Source organism: Globicephala melas, chromosome 5 (genome assembly GCF_963455315.2).
Source record: "Globicephala melas chromosome 5, mGloMel1.2, whole genome shotgun sequence".
Classification (NCBI taxonomy): domain Eukaryota; kingdom Metazoa; phylum Chordata; class Mammalia; order Artiodactyla; family Delphinidae; genus Globicephala; species Globicephala melas.
The window spans coordinates 98,989,205-99,007,265 of record NC_083318.1 but is presented as its reverse complement, the minus strand read 5'-3'; the positions used below and the strand labels follow the sequence as shown (position 1 = coordinate 99,007,265).

At 39.1% G+C, this 18,061-nt stretch overlaps 1 protein-coding gene across 1 annotated transcript in view; it reads right to left on the bottom strand.

Annotated features, from left to right (window-relative positions):
* The window catches only part of LOC115864380 (uncharacterized), a 31,364-nt gene extending 16,992 nt beyond the window's left edge, over positions 1-14,372 (bottom strand). The window contains exons 1-4 of the mRNA XM_030877999.3: positions 14,281-14,372; positions 9,361-9,431; positions 6,267-6,363; positions 4,582-4,683 (exon numbers count right to left, since the gene is read on the bottom strand). Coding sequence (XP_030733859.1) covers positions 4,582-4,683; positions 6,267-6,363; positions 9,361-9,431; positions 14,281-14,358 — 348 coding nt within the window. The 5' untranslated portion in view covers positions 14,359-14,372. The remainder of the gene's footprint in view (positions 1-4,581; positions 4,684-6,266; positions 6,364-9,360; positions 9,432-14,280) is intronic.
* Positions 14,373-18,061: the final 3,689 nt, after the last annotated feature.

The following is an 18,061-nucleotide window of genomic DNA, read 5'->3' as shown; positions in this document are numbered from 1 at the left end:
GAAAGAGAATATATATATATATATAAGTGAATCACTGTGCTGTACACCTGAAACTAACATGGCATTGTAAATCAACTATACTTCAATAAAAAATGATCTCTAAGATATAGTGTTATATTTAAAAAGTAAGCTGCAGCTGCAGAAGAGTATTAAATAATAACTTATCAAGCACTTAGTATGTGGCAGGCACTGTTTTAAGCACTTCACACGTATAGTTCATTTAATTCCCAAACCATTATATAAAGTACTACTCTTTTCATCTTTTATTTTCTAAATAAGAAAACTCAGACTGAGAAAGTTAATATATTGCCCAATGTTACACAGCTAGAGGCAAAACAAGGATTCAGACTAAGAAGCTCTAGAGATTAAGCCTTTACCTATTGTACTAATGATCACAGTTTTGTGAATATATATAAATATAAATAAATAAATAAATAAATAAATAAATAAATATAAATAAATAAATATATATATAAATTCTGGAAGCTTACACACCAAACTGTTAAGAGTGTTCACCTCAGGGGGGTTTGATTGAGATTGTAGGAGATATTTATATTTCACTTTTTATACTTTTGTATTATCTCACTTTATTAATGAGCATTATTTTTAAATCTAAAAATGATATTAAAATCCCCTGCTCTTTGGCAAGTGATCAAATCCACCTTAAACAGAACTCTGATCTTGGTCACTGGACCATGCAACTTACAATTAATGTTCTGTGAGGAGCTCACTAGTTGGAATGTAGAAAAGAGGGAATTCCTAGTTGAAATGTGTCTCCCCAAAAAGATTCTTTTAAGTCCTAATTCTGGATACTTGTGAATGTGACCTTATTTGGAAATAAGGTTTTGGTGGCTTGTGTTAAGAAATGTTTAGTGGATGCTTCTATGGCTCATGGGTTAAAATTTTTTATTAAGACATAATCAAGTTAAGATATAGCACAGGGAACTCTACTCAGTGCTCCGTGGTGACCTAAATGGGAAGGAAATCCAAATAAAAGTGGATATATGTATATGTATAACTGATTCACTTTGCTGTACAGCAGAAACTAACACACACTGTAAAGCAACTACACTCCAATAAAAATTAATTAAAAAAAGACATAATCAAGTTAAGATAAATGGTGAATCTTTGATTTTTCTTTTTATTCCTTTTCTCTTTTTCTCTCCTTTTAAAAAATGCTTAATCTTTTAAGATTAAGAGACTCATCTAAGTTTTGTTAAGATAATGTATTCATAGTCCATTCAATGGCATTTGGTACATTTATATATATAAATATATTTAAAACTCTCAAAACTACTTTTTTTTTTGCTGTGTGCATTTTTCTAATTATAGTATAAAAAAGTCAACACCTTTTATAAAATTTTCTACAGATATGAAGCTCACCAGGTTAGTTTATACATGTTAAACAAATTTCTTTGATGTCAGATGTGTTAACTGCTTAAAATGTGCATATTTTCGCAGGGTTTTCAGGAGCTATGTTAATTATATATTTTAGCTGTGTTGAATATTGCAGAATTCTCCATAAGAGAATATACAAATTTAATATATCTATCCTTAGTTACTTCTTCAGGCATTGTGGTGGACTCACCCTGTGGGGACCCCCACTGAGTCACATCTTTATAAAATTCCCTCCCCTTCAGTGTGATCTGCCCCTAACGAATGGAAGCAAAGGTGATGAGGTCACTCCTGTGATTACATCATATTATATAATATTTAGCAGACTGGAGTGAGAGATTCCTCTGCTGGCCTTGAAGAAGCAAGCAGCTGTGCTGAGGACGCCCTTGTGGCAAAGAACTGCTATCAGTCTTTAGGACCGAGGGTGTCCTCCAGCCAACAGCCAGCAAAAAGCTGCATCCCTCGCACAGCTCTTAGGAAATAAATTCTGCAACAATCTGAATGAGGCTGGAAGCAGATTCTTCCCCAGAGCTTCCAGATGAGAACATAGTCTGGCTGACACACTCACTGAAGCCTTGTGAGACCCTGAGCAGAAAACCCAGTTAAACCATGCCTTGCTTCCTGACTCATAAAAACTGTGAGATAATAAAATGTGTGTTGTTTTAGGCTGCTGATTTGTGGTAATTTGTTACCATACAAATTATTTATTTATTTATTTTTGGCTGTGTTGGGTCTTCGTTTCTGTGCGAGGGCTTTCTCTAGTTGCAGCAAGCGTGGGCCACTCTTCATCGCGGTGTGCGGGCCTCTCACTATCGCGGCCTCTCTTGTTGTGGAGCACAGGCTCCAGACGCGCAGGCTCAGTAGTTGTGGCTCACGGGCCTAGTTGCTCCGTGGCATGGGGGCTCTTCCCAGACCAGGGCTCGAACCCGTGTCCCCTGCATTGGCAGGCAGATTCTCAACCACTGCGCCACCAGGGAAGCCCACCATACAAATTTGTTACCATAAATAGAAAACTAATGCAGGTATACTTAAAATATTTTATTATGGAAAAGTTCAAACATATACAGAAGCAGAGTGAATTGTTTAGTGTACCCATCACCTACTTTCAGCAGTTATCAACACATGGCCAATCTTATTTCATCTGTACTACTACTGATTACTCCTTCCCCAAATGTATTATTTTAAAGCAAATCCTAGACAGTCTATTATTTTAATCTGTAAATGCTTCAATCTGTATCTCTAAAAGATATGGCCTTGTTTTTCTTAAAAAACAAAACCACAACATCATGATCACATCCAAAAATATTCCTTAGTATCATCAAATATTTGGTTTGTCCCTTATACACTGACGATGGGAATGTAAATTGGTACAACCACTGTGGAAAACAGTACGGAGCTTCCTCAAAAAAATAAAAATAGAACTACCATATGACCCAGCAATTCTACTCCCTGGTATATATCCGAAAAAAACCCAAAACACTAATTTGAAAAGATACATGCACCCCAATGTTCATAGCAGCATTATTTACAATAGCCAAGATACGGAAGCCACCTAAGTGTCCATCAACAGATGAATGGATTAAGAAGATGTGGTAAAAACAAAAAAACAAAACAAAAAGAAGATGTGGTATACATATATACAATGGAATACTACTAAGCTGTAAAAAACAATGAAATATTGCCATTTGCAGCAGCATGGATGGACTTGGAGGGCATTATGCTAAGTGAAATAAGTCAGACAGAGAAAGACAAATCCTGTATGATATCACTTACATGTGGAATTTAATAAATACAACAAACTAAGGCATATAACAAAAAAGAAGCAGACTGACAGATATAGAGAACAAACTAGTGGTTACCAGTGGGGTCAGGAAAGGGGAGGGGGGTGAGGTAGGTGTAGGGGATTAAGAGGTACAAACTATTAGGAAAAAAATAAGCTACAAGAGGGCTTCCCTGGTGGCGCAGTGGTTGAGAGTCCGCCTGCCGATGCAGGGGACGCAGGTTCGTGCCCCGGTCCGGGAAGATCCCACATGCCGCGGAGCGGCTGGGCCCGTGAGCCATGGCCGCTGAGCCTGCGTGTCCGGAGCCTGTGCTCCGCAACGGGAGAGGCCACAGCAGTGAGAGGCCCGCGTACAGCAAAAAAAAAAAAAAAAAAAAAAAGCTACAAGGATATATTGTAAAACATACAGAATATAGCCAATATTTTATAATAACTATAAGTGGAGTATAACCTTTAAAAATTGTGAATCACTATATTGTACACCTGTAACTTATATTGTACAGCAACTGTACTTCAATAAAAGAAAAAAAACTTTATTATGGTAAAACATACATATCATAAAATGTACCATTTTAACCATTTTTAGCTGTACAGTTCAGTGGCATTAAGTATGTTCACATTAAGTATATCACCACCATCTATCTCCAGAACCTTTTTATTTTCCCAAACTGAAACTCTGTACCCATTAAACAATAACTTCTCCTCCTCCCTTCCTCCCAGGCTCTGGCAACCACCTTGCTACTTTCTGTCTCTATAAATAATCTGACCACTCCATGTACCTCATATAAGTGGAATCACACAGTATTTGTCCTCTTGTGACTGTCTTATTTCACTTAAAAGGGACTACTCTTTTAAAAAAAATTTATTGAAGTATAGTTGATTTACAATGTTAATTTCTGCTGAGGGACTACTTTAAAAATATTTAATTTAATATTTGTGTAAAATATTTACACAATGATTATGATTATTATAATTTTTAAAATTGTGTAAAATATTTACATGGTTCCAAGTTGAATTTGCAAGACAAGTTTCATTCAGAGAGGTCTAGTTTCTATTCCTGTCCCCATCCATACACAGGCAACCACTGAAATGTTTTTGGTTTATCCTTCCTTTGTCCCCCCATCCCCCCCTTTTTTTGCTATAAGCAAACATATTTGTATTTATTCCCTCTTTCTTAAATGGTTGCATACAAGGATGGTAAGTAAATAACAGTATACCATATATATTTTCTCTGTCTTGCTTTATTCAATATTTATCAATATTTCATGGATATCATTCCTTATCATTATATAGAGATAGAAGTTCTTAGTTCTCATTCACCTTAACAGCTCTTAACTCATAATTCCTAACTGATTTGTCAGATGTAATACTGACAATGTTTAGGACCACACTTGGAGGTTACATACCATATACTTTCCTAATACTTGTTGAAAATCTGTAGCAACTGCATTTGACGGAGAAAAATGTTCTTGTGACATCAAAGGATTTCTCAGAAAAGTCTCACTAACCTGGGGAAATTAATGGAAATATTTAAATTATATAGATAATTTCAACTGGAGAATTACATAGTAAGTGTTTATTTGAAGCAAAGTCTGGCAGAAACTTTCAATAAAAGAAACCAGAACAGTTCTAGAATTTTGGTGGCAGGGTATCTTTTCTATTTTAAAGATGCAGTATTAATGAAAAGTGTGTTCATATCTCATATCTCGTATCGTGAGATTGCAGGTGCTACCTTGATTCTTTGGTATTGGTATTTCTGAAGACTTGAGGGGACTTGCAGATGTTCACCTCTGGCAGACAAGGAAGGATAGGAGTCACTGATATTCTCTAAGTAAGTGCTTTTCATTTTCCCCTCCTGCTCTTACCCTCAAAATCCATTCAATAATAACAAAACAATCCCAACTAAATGTCATGAGACTATCTTCCAAACCCTATAGGGTTGTTATATGATATTTCAAAGCTTTAAGAAGGAATTCTGACAATTGTTTGTACTTAATGTTGTATCACCCGAAAAGCAGTGGTAAAAATCATGCAGTCTGGTTTTGGAAAGTTGGAAAAGTTGGATGTTTTTCCATAATGGCAGAGAGGGAAAAAAAATTAGAGTATAGTCAGTTAAATGGCTAACAGTGTTTATCATGTAGATGCTAACAATTGTCTAGGCATAAATGTAGAGTGAATTACAATATTAGGCCTTATAATCCTTGATTCTATATATGGTTACAGTTTGAGTTGTGTTAAAACAAGTTGGTACACTAAACAAATGAAATATATGCATAATGTGACTGGAGAATAACTATTAATAACTATAGTACAGCTGACCGATTTTTCCATTAATATTTTTTGTTAAAATATTTTTCCTAAATTATATATTTGTGAATAAAATTGAAGATTAGTATTATTAACTTTTTAAAATAAGAAAAAAACATACTATTTGGATCATAAAATTACCAGAATAATGGTTTATCCCTAGTCTGTCTCTGAGACTGCCTTTCACAGTCTTATTCTAGTTGGAAGTTAGACACTGGGTGATAGTCAGCAGTAGATGATATCTATTGAGAAGGTTAACTAGGCTTTAAGAAATTTATAAAATCTCATGTATCTGTATAAGTACATACACATAAGTACTCTATCATATTTCATATTTGTTGGCAACTTTCAGGTAAAACGTTCTCTAAAAGTAGTATATCTTGATTAAAAAATTTTTTTTCATTTAACTCATAATTGATTCATATTTTCTGCCAGAAGTGTCTTATCTATAATTATTTGAAAATTAAATACATATGCTATTGAGAAGGTATATTAAATATTAGTAAAGCTTAATTTTTCTTATTTTTAAAGAACAAAATAAATATGAGAGATTCCAAAGATGATCTGGGTTAATCATCTTTGTAGATCTTGCTTAAGAGTTAGGGGAATTGTAGAAGCAGAAGACAGATGAGGGATGAAGGTAAGAAATCTCTGAAGGTCACTAATGGCTCTGCTATATAGACAGATCTGCTTTTGGTTAGGGACATTATTACCAATAAACTATAAAACAGACCTCATAATTTCAATAACTGAAAAAGTCAAAGCAGTAAAAGAAATTACTTACATTTTTAAGAAATGCAGATGGTGTTACAGTATCTAAGGCATTGTCTGAGGCACATAGGTAAGTGATTCCGTCAATAAAGAGAGTATGGTAGACAAAGCTTTGAAAAGAATACATTCAGTTACATGATAATATTAAATTAAGTACTGATACAGAGAACTTAATTTCGTTTTCAAGCTCTCATTAATAGTATAAAAACTATGTAGATAACTTTTTATAATCAGAATAATTAGAAATCTTTCATACCTTTGAAAAATTAAACTATGTTAAATAAAAACTCTCTAAAATGTGAATATGCATTTAAAATTGCATCAATAAAAATAAATTACAATAGAGAAAATTCTAATAATCTAATCATATATATTTCACATGCCTTTGATGGAAGTCATTCTCATTCCAAGACTGAATCTAGATTCTGATCAAAGAGAAAATGCTATGTTCACTGATTTTTACTATCCTTATATTTTTAGGTAGACATATTTAATTTTGGCACTTCTTGGCTTTCTATTATGATAGATTAGAATTTGAAAGTTGTAAGTTCCCAAGACCAAATATTCTAGAGCACAGGATGAGTCCGGGAGGGGGAATTAAACTCCCCTATAGTAATCCAGTGTAGCTTTTCCTGACCACTCCAACTTCTAGACCTTTTGTGCCTTCTCAGACTCACTTATTAGGAGGCTAGAAGACTCTTGGAAAGTGCTTCCATCTTTACTACCCAACAATCCAGAAAATTTAGGAATATGGCAACCAAAATAGTTGCTTGGTGCCTAGGCTTTAATCTAGTCATTTTTGAGCACTCTATATCCAAATGGTTAACAGGCAACAGGCCTGTTCAAATGCTAAACTGGATAGATATAAGAATGAGGCATCTCAAAAATAGGTAGAAAAGATAATCCCAGGGGCAGAAAACTTAAGATATGTGCCCCTTCAATATAAATCCTTGATATCATATCATGAATACAATATGCTACAAATATTTTTAATGATGATATTAATTGACATGCATAATATCCACTAGGAAAATATTTTTATTTTTAAATAGGGAGGAGTCTTCACAGGAAAAGAGTTGCTAATTCTGTCATCTCTCCAAAAGTTATATATGTGTTCTAAATTGATACTGGGTGTGATTTTAAATTTATGCTTAGTGTGTTATTGGTAACACTCAGAAACCATCCTTAAATATTAAAAATCTTGAATACCTGATGACTAGGATATATTGTTAACTGACAAATGCAAGATGGAGAAAAGTGTGTATGATGTACTGCAATTTATGTATCAGTCTCATTTCCTAACATAAGGGAAGTACAAATATATGTATGTGTCTCTTATAGAAAAAAAAAAAGGAAAATGATAAACTAAGAACTTATTCGAAATGGTTACCTACATAGAGGGAGAGAGAGTAGTGTGAAGAAAGCAATGAAAATTAGACTTTGTGAAGGAAACTCATTTTGTAGATTTGACTTTGGAGCCATATAAATGTTTTACATAATTATAAAATGTTATTAAATCAAACTTTAAAGAGTGCAATCCTTAAAAATAAAAAACAAAATAATAAAAAAAAGAACTTAACTTTATATCAAGTCACCCAAGCAAGAGATGGTGGCAGAGGTTGTCAGATTCTGAATATGTTTGGAAGGTAAAAACAACAGGATTTGCTGATGGGCTGGGTTTGGAAGTAAAAGAGACCAAAGTCAAGGATCCCGAAGGTTTTAGGCCTGAGGAACTGGAAAGGTGGTATGTGGAAGACTGCAGGAGGCGTGGCTTTGGACAGAAGTTTGAGATGCCCATCAGACATCCAACAGATATGTGGAATGAGCAGCTGGATATACAAGTCTGGAGTTCAGGGAAGAGGTCCTCAAAAGATTCAAACTAGAATGTTCAATATAGGTAAGCCAAGAGTAGAGGAGGAAAGAATCTCTTTTTGATAACATTCCAGCTAACAAATGAAAACAAAACTAGAATATCACCATTATGCAACCCCCAATAAATTAATGGCTCTAGGGTGTAGGCAATGAATATCAATGGCTACTAGCATGCCAAAAGGAGATATAAGCAGGTATTTTATACCGTCTGATGAAAAAACACCTGCAGTCTTGCCAAAGGGATTAGGCCACTGGATCCAGCCACTTGGACCATGGTGAACTGCATTTTGAATATGCAATCAGCAAAACCAGACTGAGCGAAACTCTATAGGTCCTTCAACAATAAATTGTAAGGAAAGAAAAGGGGTGGAGGGGGAATATGTGGATTAAAGAGACTTAAAAGACACCAAATTAAAAAATGGGCAGAATTGGGCTCTTGTGCCTGAGGATGCTTATTTAGGTACTGAGGCAATGAAGAAACAGGATAAGTGACTGCTACAGAATTTGGAATGGTGGTTGATTTGGGGGGGAGGGAGGAAACTGTGAATGGGGCAGGATACATGGTAGGGAGTTTTGGGGATACCTGGCAGTGTTCTATTTTTTGGCTTAGATGGTAGTTGCAGTTGGTTGGGGGAGGTCCTTTGAGAAACTTCATAAAACTATACATTTGCTTGATGTGGCTTTTGTATTATTTTACAATATAAAGGTTAAAACACACCTCGTCTTAAAAGGACAATGATGAGTCTAAAAATAATAGATCTCTCTTATTCCCCACCTGTTTTACCAGCAAAATATTTACTTGGGACATTACATAGTTTAATCCATACCATGTGATGTCCCAAGTAAAGTAGAGTGATGTTATTAAAGATATTTTCAAGTGGAAGTTTCCTTTTTTATTAATGAAATATTTTGGGAATAACTAAAAAGGTATGGAGAATAAGATAACAGGAACACTTGTAGACCTACCATTCAGTCAAAATGTTACAGATACAATTAATGTCCCCTGTATACCCTTCCTCAATTTCTCCTCCCTTCTCTTTTGCAGAGGTAACCACTATCTTGAATTTAATGTTCATCATTCTCATTCATGATTTTATACTTTTACATATAGAAGTTCTCCTTTCTGAGAGTTCAGTCAAGAGTCTGTATAAGAAATATTTTTCCCCATGTCATTATCACTGTAATTATCAGCTGGTAATGATTAAAAAATAGACTTTTATTAGAATATACCTTACCTTCCCATTTGAATTATGGTCTTTGGTTCAGCTCTAAGAAGCACTAGTTTAAGCACTGTTGCCGCTGCTTCCTAAAAATAAATTGTCAGCATTTATTTTGTAGAAGATTGTAGTGTCTTTTATTACTCATCTGCTTAATTTACCAATGTTCTGTTTAGTTTATTAAGGAACAACTGTTTACTAGGAGAACTAATGGGTGGTTATTCATAATGCATGGTAAGAGGCAAGTTATCATGAAATGTTCATATGAATATGAAGGAAAATATTAAAATCACATATACATATACTTTGTGTATATACATATAAGTGTGCAAATATAAGTTGCACTAATTAGTCCTTTTCACAGCACATTATTAATATGACTGGGAAGATATTTGACTAATCAAATATCTTTTCAGTGACTTCTACGAAGCTATACATAAAATGTTAATGGATTAAAAGTATTCAGCTTCTGGTCTTTGAATAACCTACGCAGTCTTCTTTTTTTTAGATTAAGATAAAATTTTTACTCATTATTATTCACTGACATCTTTCTATTAAACAAATAATTGCTAAGATCCCTTCTACTTATTTCTTTTTTTTTGTTTGTTTGGCTGCGTTGGGTCTTCGTTGCGGTGCGCGGGCTTTCTCTAGTTGCGGCGAGTGGGAGGTAACTCTTCGTTGTGGTGCGTTGGCTTCTTGTTGCGGTGGCTTCTCTTGTTGCAGAGCATGGGCTCTAGGCATGCAGCCTTCAGTAATTGCAGCACGTAGGCTTAGTAGTTGCAGCACGCGGGCCCTACAGTGCACGGGCTTCAGCAGTTGCGGCGTGTAGGCTCCAGGCACATGGGCTCAGTAGTTGTGGTTTGCAGGCTCTAGAGCACAGGCTCAGCAGTTGTGGCGCATGGGCTTAGTTGCTCCGCGGCATGTGGGATCTTCCCGGACCAGGGATTGAACCCGTGTCCCCTGCATTGGCAGGAGAAGTCTTAATCACTGTACCACCAGGGAAGTCCCTACTTGTTTCTTATAAGGCTCATTCTTTGGGAGAAAATTTGCAAGGTATTATGATTATCCATAATACCTTAAATACAGTTAATTATATGGAATCCCACTAATTGACTTTAGAAGTGTGAAAGGAACCTGAAAGTTACCTAAGAAGACTTGAATAGCCACACTCCTGATTAACTTTTCATTTTCAAAAAATGACACTTGAAATAAAAACTTTTGGGGAGAGAAAAGCTTGTTATTAATGGTAGAGAGTAAAACTTGAAATTCTTGGTATTACCAGAAAAATCCAGGCAATATTCTCTAGGAAACGATTTCCTAAGAAACATTAAGGGAATTAAGAGAAAACATAATCTTTCAGTTACTCTATTCTCATCACTGGAGCATATTCCCCTACCCTTCCCAAAGTGTCCCTTTTAGAGTATATAAACTATGAAATCACAGAAACATGTGAAACAAAGCAAATGGCAACGTGAGGCAGTAAAATAATTGACACACTGGACTGTAGTGCCATTTCTGGAGTTGAAGTGCTGCACAACCTAAGAAAATGAGTTGTCTGGGTCTGTTTCCTTGTGTGAAGAATGAAAGGATTGGGTAAGATGATCTCTGCGGTCCTGTCCAGTTCCATTTGATTTCATGATTAAGCTTTGGTAGATACTAATATTTTCTAATGAGTATAAAATATTTGTGACATTAATATTTAGCACTGAAGGAAGATATGATAGAACTGTGCCTTAAAGCTCCTTCTCCCTGGTCAGCCTTCCACACAGCAGTCATTCCAGACTTTTAATCCTGTCCCCCAACTGCATACTGCTCCACCACCTTCCACTTTCTTACTTCCTTGCATGCTTCATAAAGAGAGGCCAATGGGCTTATAAACTCCTTCAACTTTCTGACTCTCTCCCTTCATAATTAATGAAGTAGTTATTGAGAACATACTATGTCCAGGCATTGTCCACTGTAAGGACAGAGTTGAAGACAGTCCCTGTCCTGAAGGAGTCCGATGGCAGAGACAGATAAGTAAAAGAAGATTCCAGTTCAACCTGGCAAGTAGTTGGTAAAGGGATGTAAATTAGCCTGGGCATAGAGAAGGCTTCAAGGAGGAATTGAGAAACATCTCAGAGCACAGAAGAGGTGACACTGCTAAAAAATGGAGACAAGTGGGTTCCGGGGAGAGGGAACAGGAGATTGGAAGGGAGATCTTGGTGAGACTGGAGAGCAGCATGAAGTTCAGGATGGCTGGAGCACAGGGACAGCTGGGGAAGAGAAGGAGGTAATCATGGAAAAGCCCTACCAGGGAGGGCTGTGAATGCCAGGCTAAGGACTATGAACTTTACAATGAAAGTAATCAGGTGCCATCCAATGATTTTAGGCAGGGGAGTGACAGGATCATATTTGCTTTTAGGAACAATCCTCTGAGCAGCAGTGTGGAGGCTGGTTTTGAGAGGGACAAGGCTAAGGTCTGGGAGATGAGTTAGGAGGTATCTTCAATAACCCTGGTGAGAAGTAACAAGGGCCTTGATGAAGATGTGGTTCAGAAACAAGGAGATGGATTCAAGATGTACTCAGGAGATGGAACTGATAAAACTTGGTGGCAAAGAACACATTTGAGAGTGCAGAAGAGGGAAAAATGAAAGATGACTCCCAGTTTCCAGCTTGAATGGCTTAGTAGAGCTATGCGGCAAGATTAGAAATACATGAGGAGGAATCAGCTAGGAAAGAATTAATTTAGTGCTGGACATGATATGCTTGAACTTCTTCTATTAGGCAATCTACTCGTGGAAAGAGATTACCTTGAAAGCAGATTTGGCAGTGATCAAAATAAAGGTGTCCATTTGTGTGAACAAATGTGTCAAGTTAAAAGAGGACTAAAGTTAGAACCCTGAAGAACATGGCATTCAAGGGACTGGCACAGAGGAGAGCCTCAGAAGGAGACTAAATTCCATGTCTATATCCATACCTCCTCCTTTCCCCAAGACAGCATTCCTCTAAACCAAGGCTCACATCTCTACTGCCACACTGGATCCATCCCTTTGTGCTCCTTCAGGTCTTGCTCTAACCAATAATCACTGCCCCTTATATCTTCAACCTCTTCTCCTCTCCATTAGCCTATATTCAGGTGAAGGTTTTCCCTGTATTAAAAAATGAGGCCCTTTCCTGGACCATACTTCTTCTAGCTTTCACCCTCTCTCATTCCCCTTCTAAATTCTTGAAAGAACAGTCTAACTTCACTCTCTCTACTTCCTGGTCTCCGTTCACTTGGCCTAAAGCCATCTGGCTTCTTCTGCCTCTACCTCCACCACTATCAGTAGGATCACTTAACATTTCCTAATTGTCAGTCCAATGAACACCTCTTGGATCTTGTTCAACTTCTCTGGGTCATGAGACATTCTTGTTAATTTTCTTCTCTCAGCTTTCAGAATACCACTGCTCTCATTTGGTGACCAGCCTCTCTATTCTATTCTTAACAGTGTTCTGCCTTTTGGTACTCCTTTCTTCTCACTTGGGCACTCTTACCCACTTCTACCATCTTTAACTGTTAGCCCTGACCCTCTGACTGCTACCTATTGGAGCTTTTAATGACTTAAATCTTTTGGGAATAAGATGGAGGAATAAACACACAAACAGATTGGCTATTTCCAACCGGCAACAAAATTCAACCTGTCCCAAATTGTACTTTCCGCCCTTGCATTTCCTCTGACTTCTTCCCCCAGAATCCTGCCTCCATCTGTAGTTTCCATCTTGTTTAATGCCACTTAAGAAAAAAATTTGACAAATCTTCACATTGTACACCTTAAACTTACAAAATGTTATATGCCAATTGTATCTCAATAAAGCTGGGGAAAAAAGATTAAAAAAAACAAAAAGAATCATCCTAGGCATGGCCCTGTTCCCTATCCTACATATCCAGCCAGTCATTAACTCCTGAGGATTAGTTTGCAAAGTCTCTTTAGGATCTGCCCCCTCCTCTCCTTCTTCACTGTCATTGCCTTAGCTCAGGACTTTAGATCTCCTAGATAAACTATAACACCACCATCCAAACTGGTTCTCTTCCCTCCAATCCCCCTTCTGTATTGTAACCAGACCAAAATTTCTAGTAAATGGATCAGATCTTGCTATTCCTCCATTTATAAATCTTTAACCGCTCCCTGGTTTCCCTTGGATAAGAGAACAAACTGAATATAGGACCTTGCATCAACTATTCTCTGTCCACTTTTCTGACCTCAGCTTTAGCTCCTATATACTGCGATCCTGTGCTCTAGCCACACTGAGGTTCTTGCGGTTCCCCCAAACACGCCATTCTGTTCCCTCTGCATGGAGTCCCCATTCCCTTTTCCTGGGGCAGGCTAATGCTCACTCTTGTAATACTTTTAAGCCAAGTACCTCCTCTGTGGTTGGCAAGCAGTCACCCATCCTGAGTGCTACAGGAGCAATCTCCATCTCCCGCCATTGAAATACTTTTTACATTGGAGGAGAACGAATGAAGCCCTTGGGTATAAAAGGACAATGTGCTCATCAAGGGACAGCTCCAGGCGCCGTCTTCTCTTCCTTGTTGCATCCCCTACACCTTTACCCCGGGATTTTGCAACTAAAACACGTTCAATAAATGTGTGTTGAACTCCAGGCCATTTCTCCGCGGGGAGATAAAATCTTTAAAGGTCTCCGGAATTAAACGTGACTGCAAATCTCAAGTATGTCACGTGCAGCACCAACCCTAACCCCTGGGCGGCGCACTTGCGGCTCGGCCGGCCGGGAGCGCTAGTGGCTCACGCCGGGGATTCACCATCTCGCAGGCTAGGCCGTACGCAGGGGCGGGCCTCAAGCCTCAACAGCCAGCTCCGGGCAGCCCCTCGGCGCTCCGTCCTGAGGGGCGGGTCCAGTGGGCGCCACCCTCGAAAAGTGGAGCCTACGAAGGCTGAGGTGACGACCCAGGGGTACCTGATAAGAGCCGCCGGTTAGGGTCAGCTCCGCTAGGACCGCTCGGCCATTTGCAATGCAGCTGTAGGCGATCGTCATAGTGGGCGAACTAGAGAAGTACAGGTTCCCGTCGGACCTAACCGCCCGCGACAGTCTCGGGACACTGACTGGGGCGTGGCTCCGGGAGGGGCGGTGTCTGCGCAGGCGCGAGGAGCGATTGATTGGCAGGGAGGGAGGCGGGGCCCTCCCTTACCTGGGCTGAAACTGTGACGAGATCGGGCAAAGTCTCTGGAAAAACTGGCTTTGGTTAAGTGAAGTCTTTCTTCGTAGTCATCCTTAAAATCATTTAGGAGCCAGTTACTTCACAGTGTTTACTTACGTAGGATTCATTCTCAATCTAGGACATGTAAAATAATAGACCTTGATTTAAAATGAGATTCATTCATGAATTCAACAAGTACTGGCTGAACTCCCACTGTGCGCTCCCTAAGTGCTTGGACTAACAGGTATGCAAAAAGATAGGTTCCAGACCCTGACTTTTAGGAGTTCATGTTCTAGTAGTGGTCACAGAGGCACATGTAGACAAGTGCCAATCTCAAGTGACAGGTGTGCACTATGATTGAAAGATAAACTAATCGCACAAGTTGGAGCGGAGGCTGCTAATTCTCCCTGGGAGAGGGAGCAAAGCTTTCAAAGTCACTGTCCGATGGAGAGGGTGGGTTGGAATTCTCTTAAATGGGGACGAAAGGTAGGACAGTCTAAGCAGAGGGAACAGCTCTGTGAAGGCTTGGAAGAAGGCAGGCGGGTTCAGGGAATGGATGTGAGTGTGTGGTAGAGGAAGGGTGTGTGGTGGAGTGGGTAGGAGATGAGAAGGGTAGGAGTGGTAGAATGACTTGTTATCCTAGACCTCGAGTTTCTTGACAAGAATTTTTAAAAGTGCTTCAGATAAGCTTAGATATTTTCTTTTCTTTTTTTTTAACATCTTTATTGGAGTATAATTGCTTTACAATTGTGTTAGTTTCTGCTGTATAACAAAGTGAATCAGCTATACGTATACGTACATCCCCATATCTCCTCCCTCTTGCGTCTCCATCCCACCCTCCCCATCTCACCCCTCTAGGTGGACACAAAGCACTAAGCTGATCTCCCTGTGCATAAGCTTAGATATTTTCATTAGCAAGACATTGTGGTAGAGTTGGAAGAAGTCAGACACACTTGGATCCAAAATATAGGCATTGCCATTTACTCTGTGCCTTTATTGTAACTTAACTCTCTGAGACTCGGTTTGCTAATTTATAAAATAGGGATAGTTCTCAAGTTTAAATTAAGTAATTATGCAAAATACTTAGCATACCATAGATATGTAGTTGCAATCTTTAGTATGATAAATACATTAATGACAATTACTTTCTTGCTTCCAATGGTGTAACTTTAAAGGAAAAACAGTCAATGTCCTTATGGGGTGCCTGGCAGGAGGTGAAGACAGGTAGTTGACTGAGTTTATTTTAACCCAGTACAATCAAATTGTATTTGACAAGCAAGCAGCAAAACTGGTCTGGACTGTAGGGCTTGAGAAAAATGCCTTGTTGAATCATTTTATATAAAGGAAATCTTGAACCAATGTGTCTTATCAACTTAGAGATAATATCTCGTGTTACAGGTGGGTTGACTGAATTACAAGCATTGGTCACATTACTTATATGTGGGAAAATGAAATATGTTAATTCTGAGGTAATGCACTGGTATATTCTTGCTTGCTGTAAAAATAAGCTTAGTAAACTTGGCCACATTGCGTTGCTCCTTCTGTTTAGTAAATAGTGGAGCTGAAAGCCACAGGGCAATGAAGTCATGAGCTGTAGTAACAACAACAAGCATCGGATAATTGGAGAGGTGTATATGGGACTGTCCCCCTCTTGGGCTCACCTTGTCATATTAAAACAATCCTGTGAAGCTAGTGTGGTGGGTCAACTTTGCACTGCCCACAAATTCCGGCCTACAGCAATGTAAAACATAATTTATAACACAACTCGACCTTTCTCGTGAGCCTCATGTTACCCGATATCTGAGCTTAATCTAGTCAGTGCGAGGTGTCCTCAGTGAACTCAGAATTTCCCCCTTCCCTTCTTTCTACACGGCGGAGGGGGGGCATCTATGTCTGTGGGGAACTTGGTGGAGGGGAGATCTCCTGAGTCATGATCTTCGTCTCTCTAAGGTGGCATCTGCTGCTAATGTTTGTTTTCTGTCTGTGGTCATCAGTTCACATGCTCTACTTGGAACCTGCAGGCTCCCTCATGCACTCTGGCTCTCTCTCAACCGCTTTTGTGGCCCTCTTAGGGGCAAAGGAAACTTTCTGCTGCTCCCTCATGGCATTCTGAGGCTTTGGGAGGTTCAAGAGTCTGTCTCAGGACTCTGGCCAACACAGCATGCTGCCACCCCTCCTGTCATGCTGTCAGGTTGTTGTCATGGGGGAGCAGCTCTCAGACTTTACCTCACCTGGGAAGCAAGCCCTTGGATCCCCAGTTGGCTGAGAGTCTTCTCATCCCACACTCCATCACCCCTCATCTCCGGGGCTCGGTGGCTGGATTGCTTCCTGTGGACCCTCTGCCCTCCTCCAGCATGGGGAGACTCCAGCAGGCCCAGGTGGGGAGCTGCCCACCCTTCAGGCATTCTTCGCAATTTGTGGCATTACTGTTGGCTTCTGCTGTCGCAAACCTTTTCTTTCCATGGACTCTCTCTTTAGGGAGTTTCCAAAATGTATTTTGAAAGATTTAGAGCTGAGAATCTTTTCCTTCTCTCCCTGCTCTTCATCCTCTGTACTTCCTCCACCTCCTTCTCCATTTTCTTTGTTTTTTTTTTTTGCGGTATGCGGGCCTCTCACTGCTGTGGCCTCTCCTGTTGAGGCTCCGGACGCACAAGCTCAGCAGCTATGGCTCACGGGCCCAGCCGCTCCGCGGCATGTGGGATCCTCCCGGACCGGGGCACGAACCTGTGTCCCCTGCATCGGCAGGCGGACTCTCAACCACTGCGCCACCAGGGAAGCCCTGTTTTCTATTTTTATGCAAAAGGAATAATTGAGATTAAAACCCACAGCAGGTAATATAAAACAGCACAGGTATTTCTGTCGTTCCCTTGATAGTTTGGCAAAATCTTGAGGGTGGAGCAGAAAGAGAAGATGGACCCCTGGGAAGGAGAAGGGGGACATTTCACTTTTGTCCATTTATTTTAAAACAAGCTTTTAGACCTCATGACTACTTTCATGGACCAGGAAATCTACCGTCATTGCTTTTTAGAGACTAGCATCTCAGAAGGAAAAGTCACTAATTTTGAATCATCCAATTTCTTAGGTCACTAGAGAGTTTCCGAATATTCCACAAGCTGGGGACTTTCAAGCACTCACTAATTCAAGATGCTTCTTGTAAAGTATTAAGTTCTCTTGTAAAGGACTATTCTTTTACTTATTGTTGTTTTTCAAAAATGGAAATATTTTTATAGTTTTTTTTCTTGTAGTGTTCACTTGTAGTGAACAGTGATCACTGTTGAAATTCAAACAATACAGCAGTAAAAGTCTCCTTACCATCCCATGAAAATAACCATTGCAGTAATCTAATTTATATTTCTTTTCTTTGTTATGCCTTTTATATTTAACATCAATGAATAACATATTTTCTGAACTCTGTTTTTTTTGTTTTTGGCCGTGAGGTGCTGTATGCAGGATCTTAGTTCCCGGCCAGGGATCAAACCTGTGCCCCCTGCAGTGGAAGCAAGGAGTCTTTAACCACTGGACTGCCAGGGAAGTCCCTGT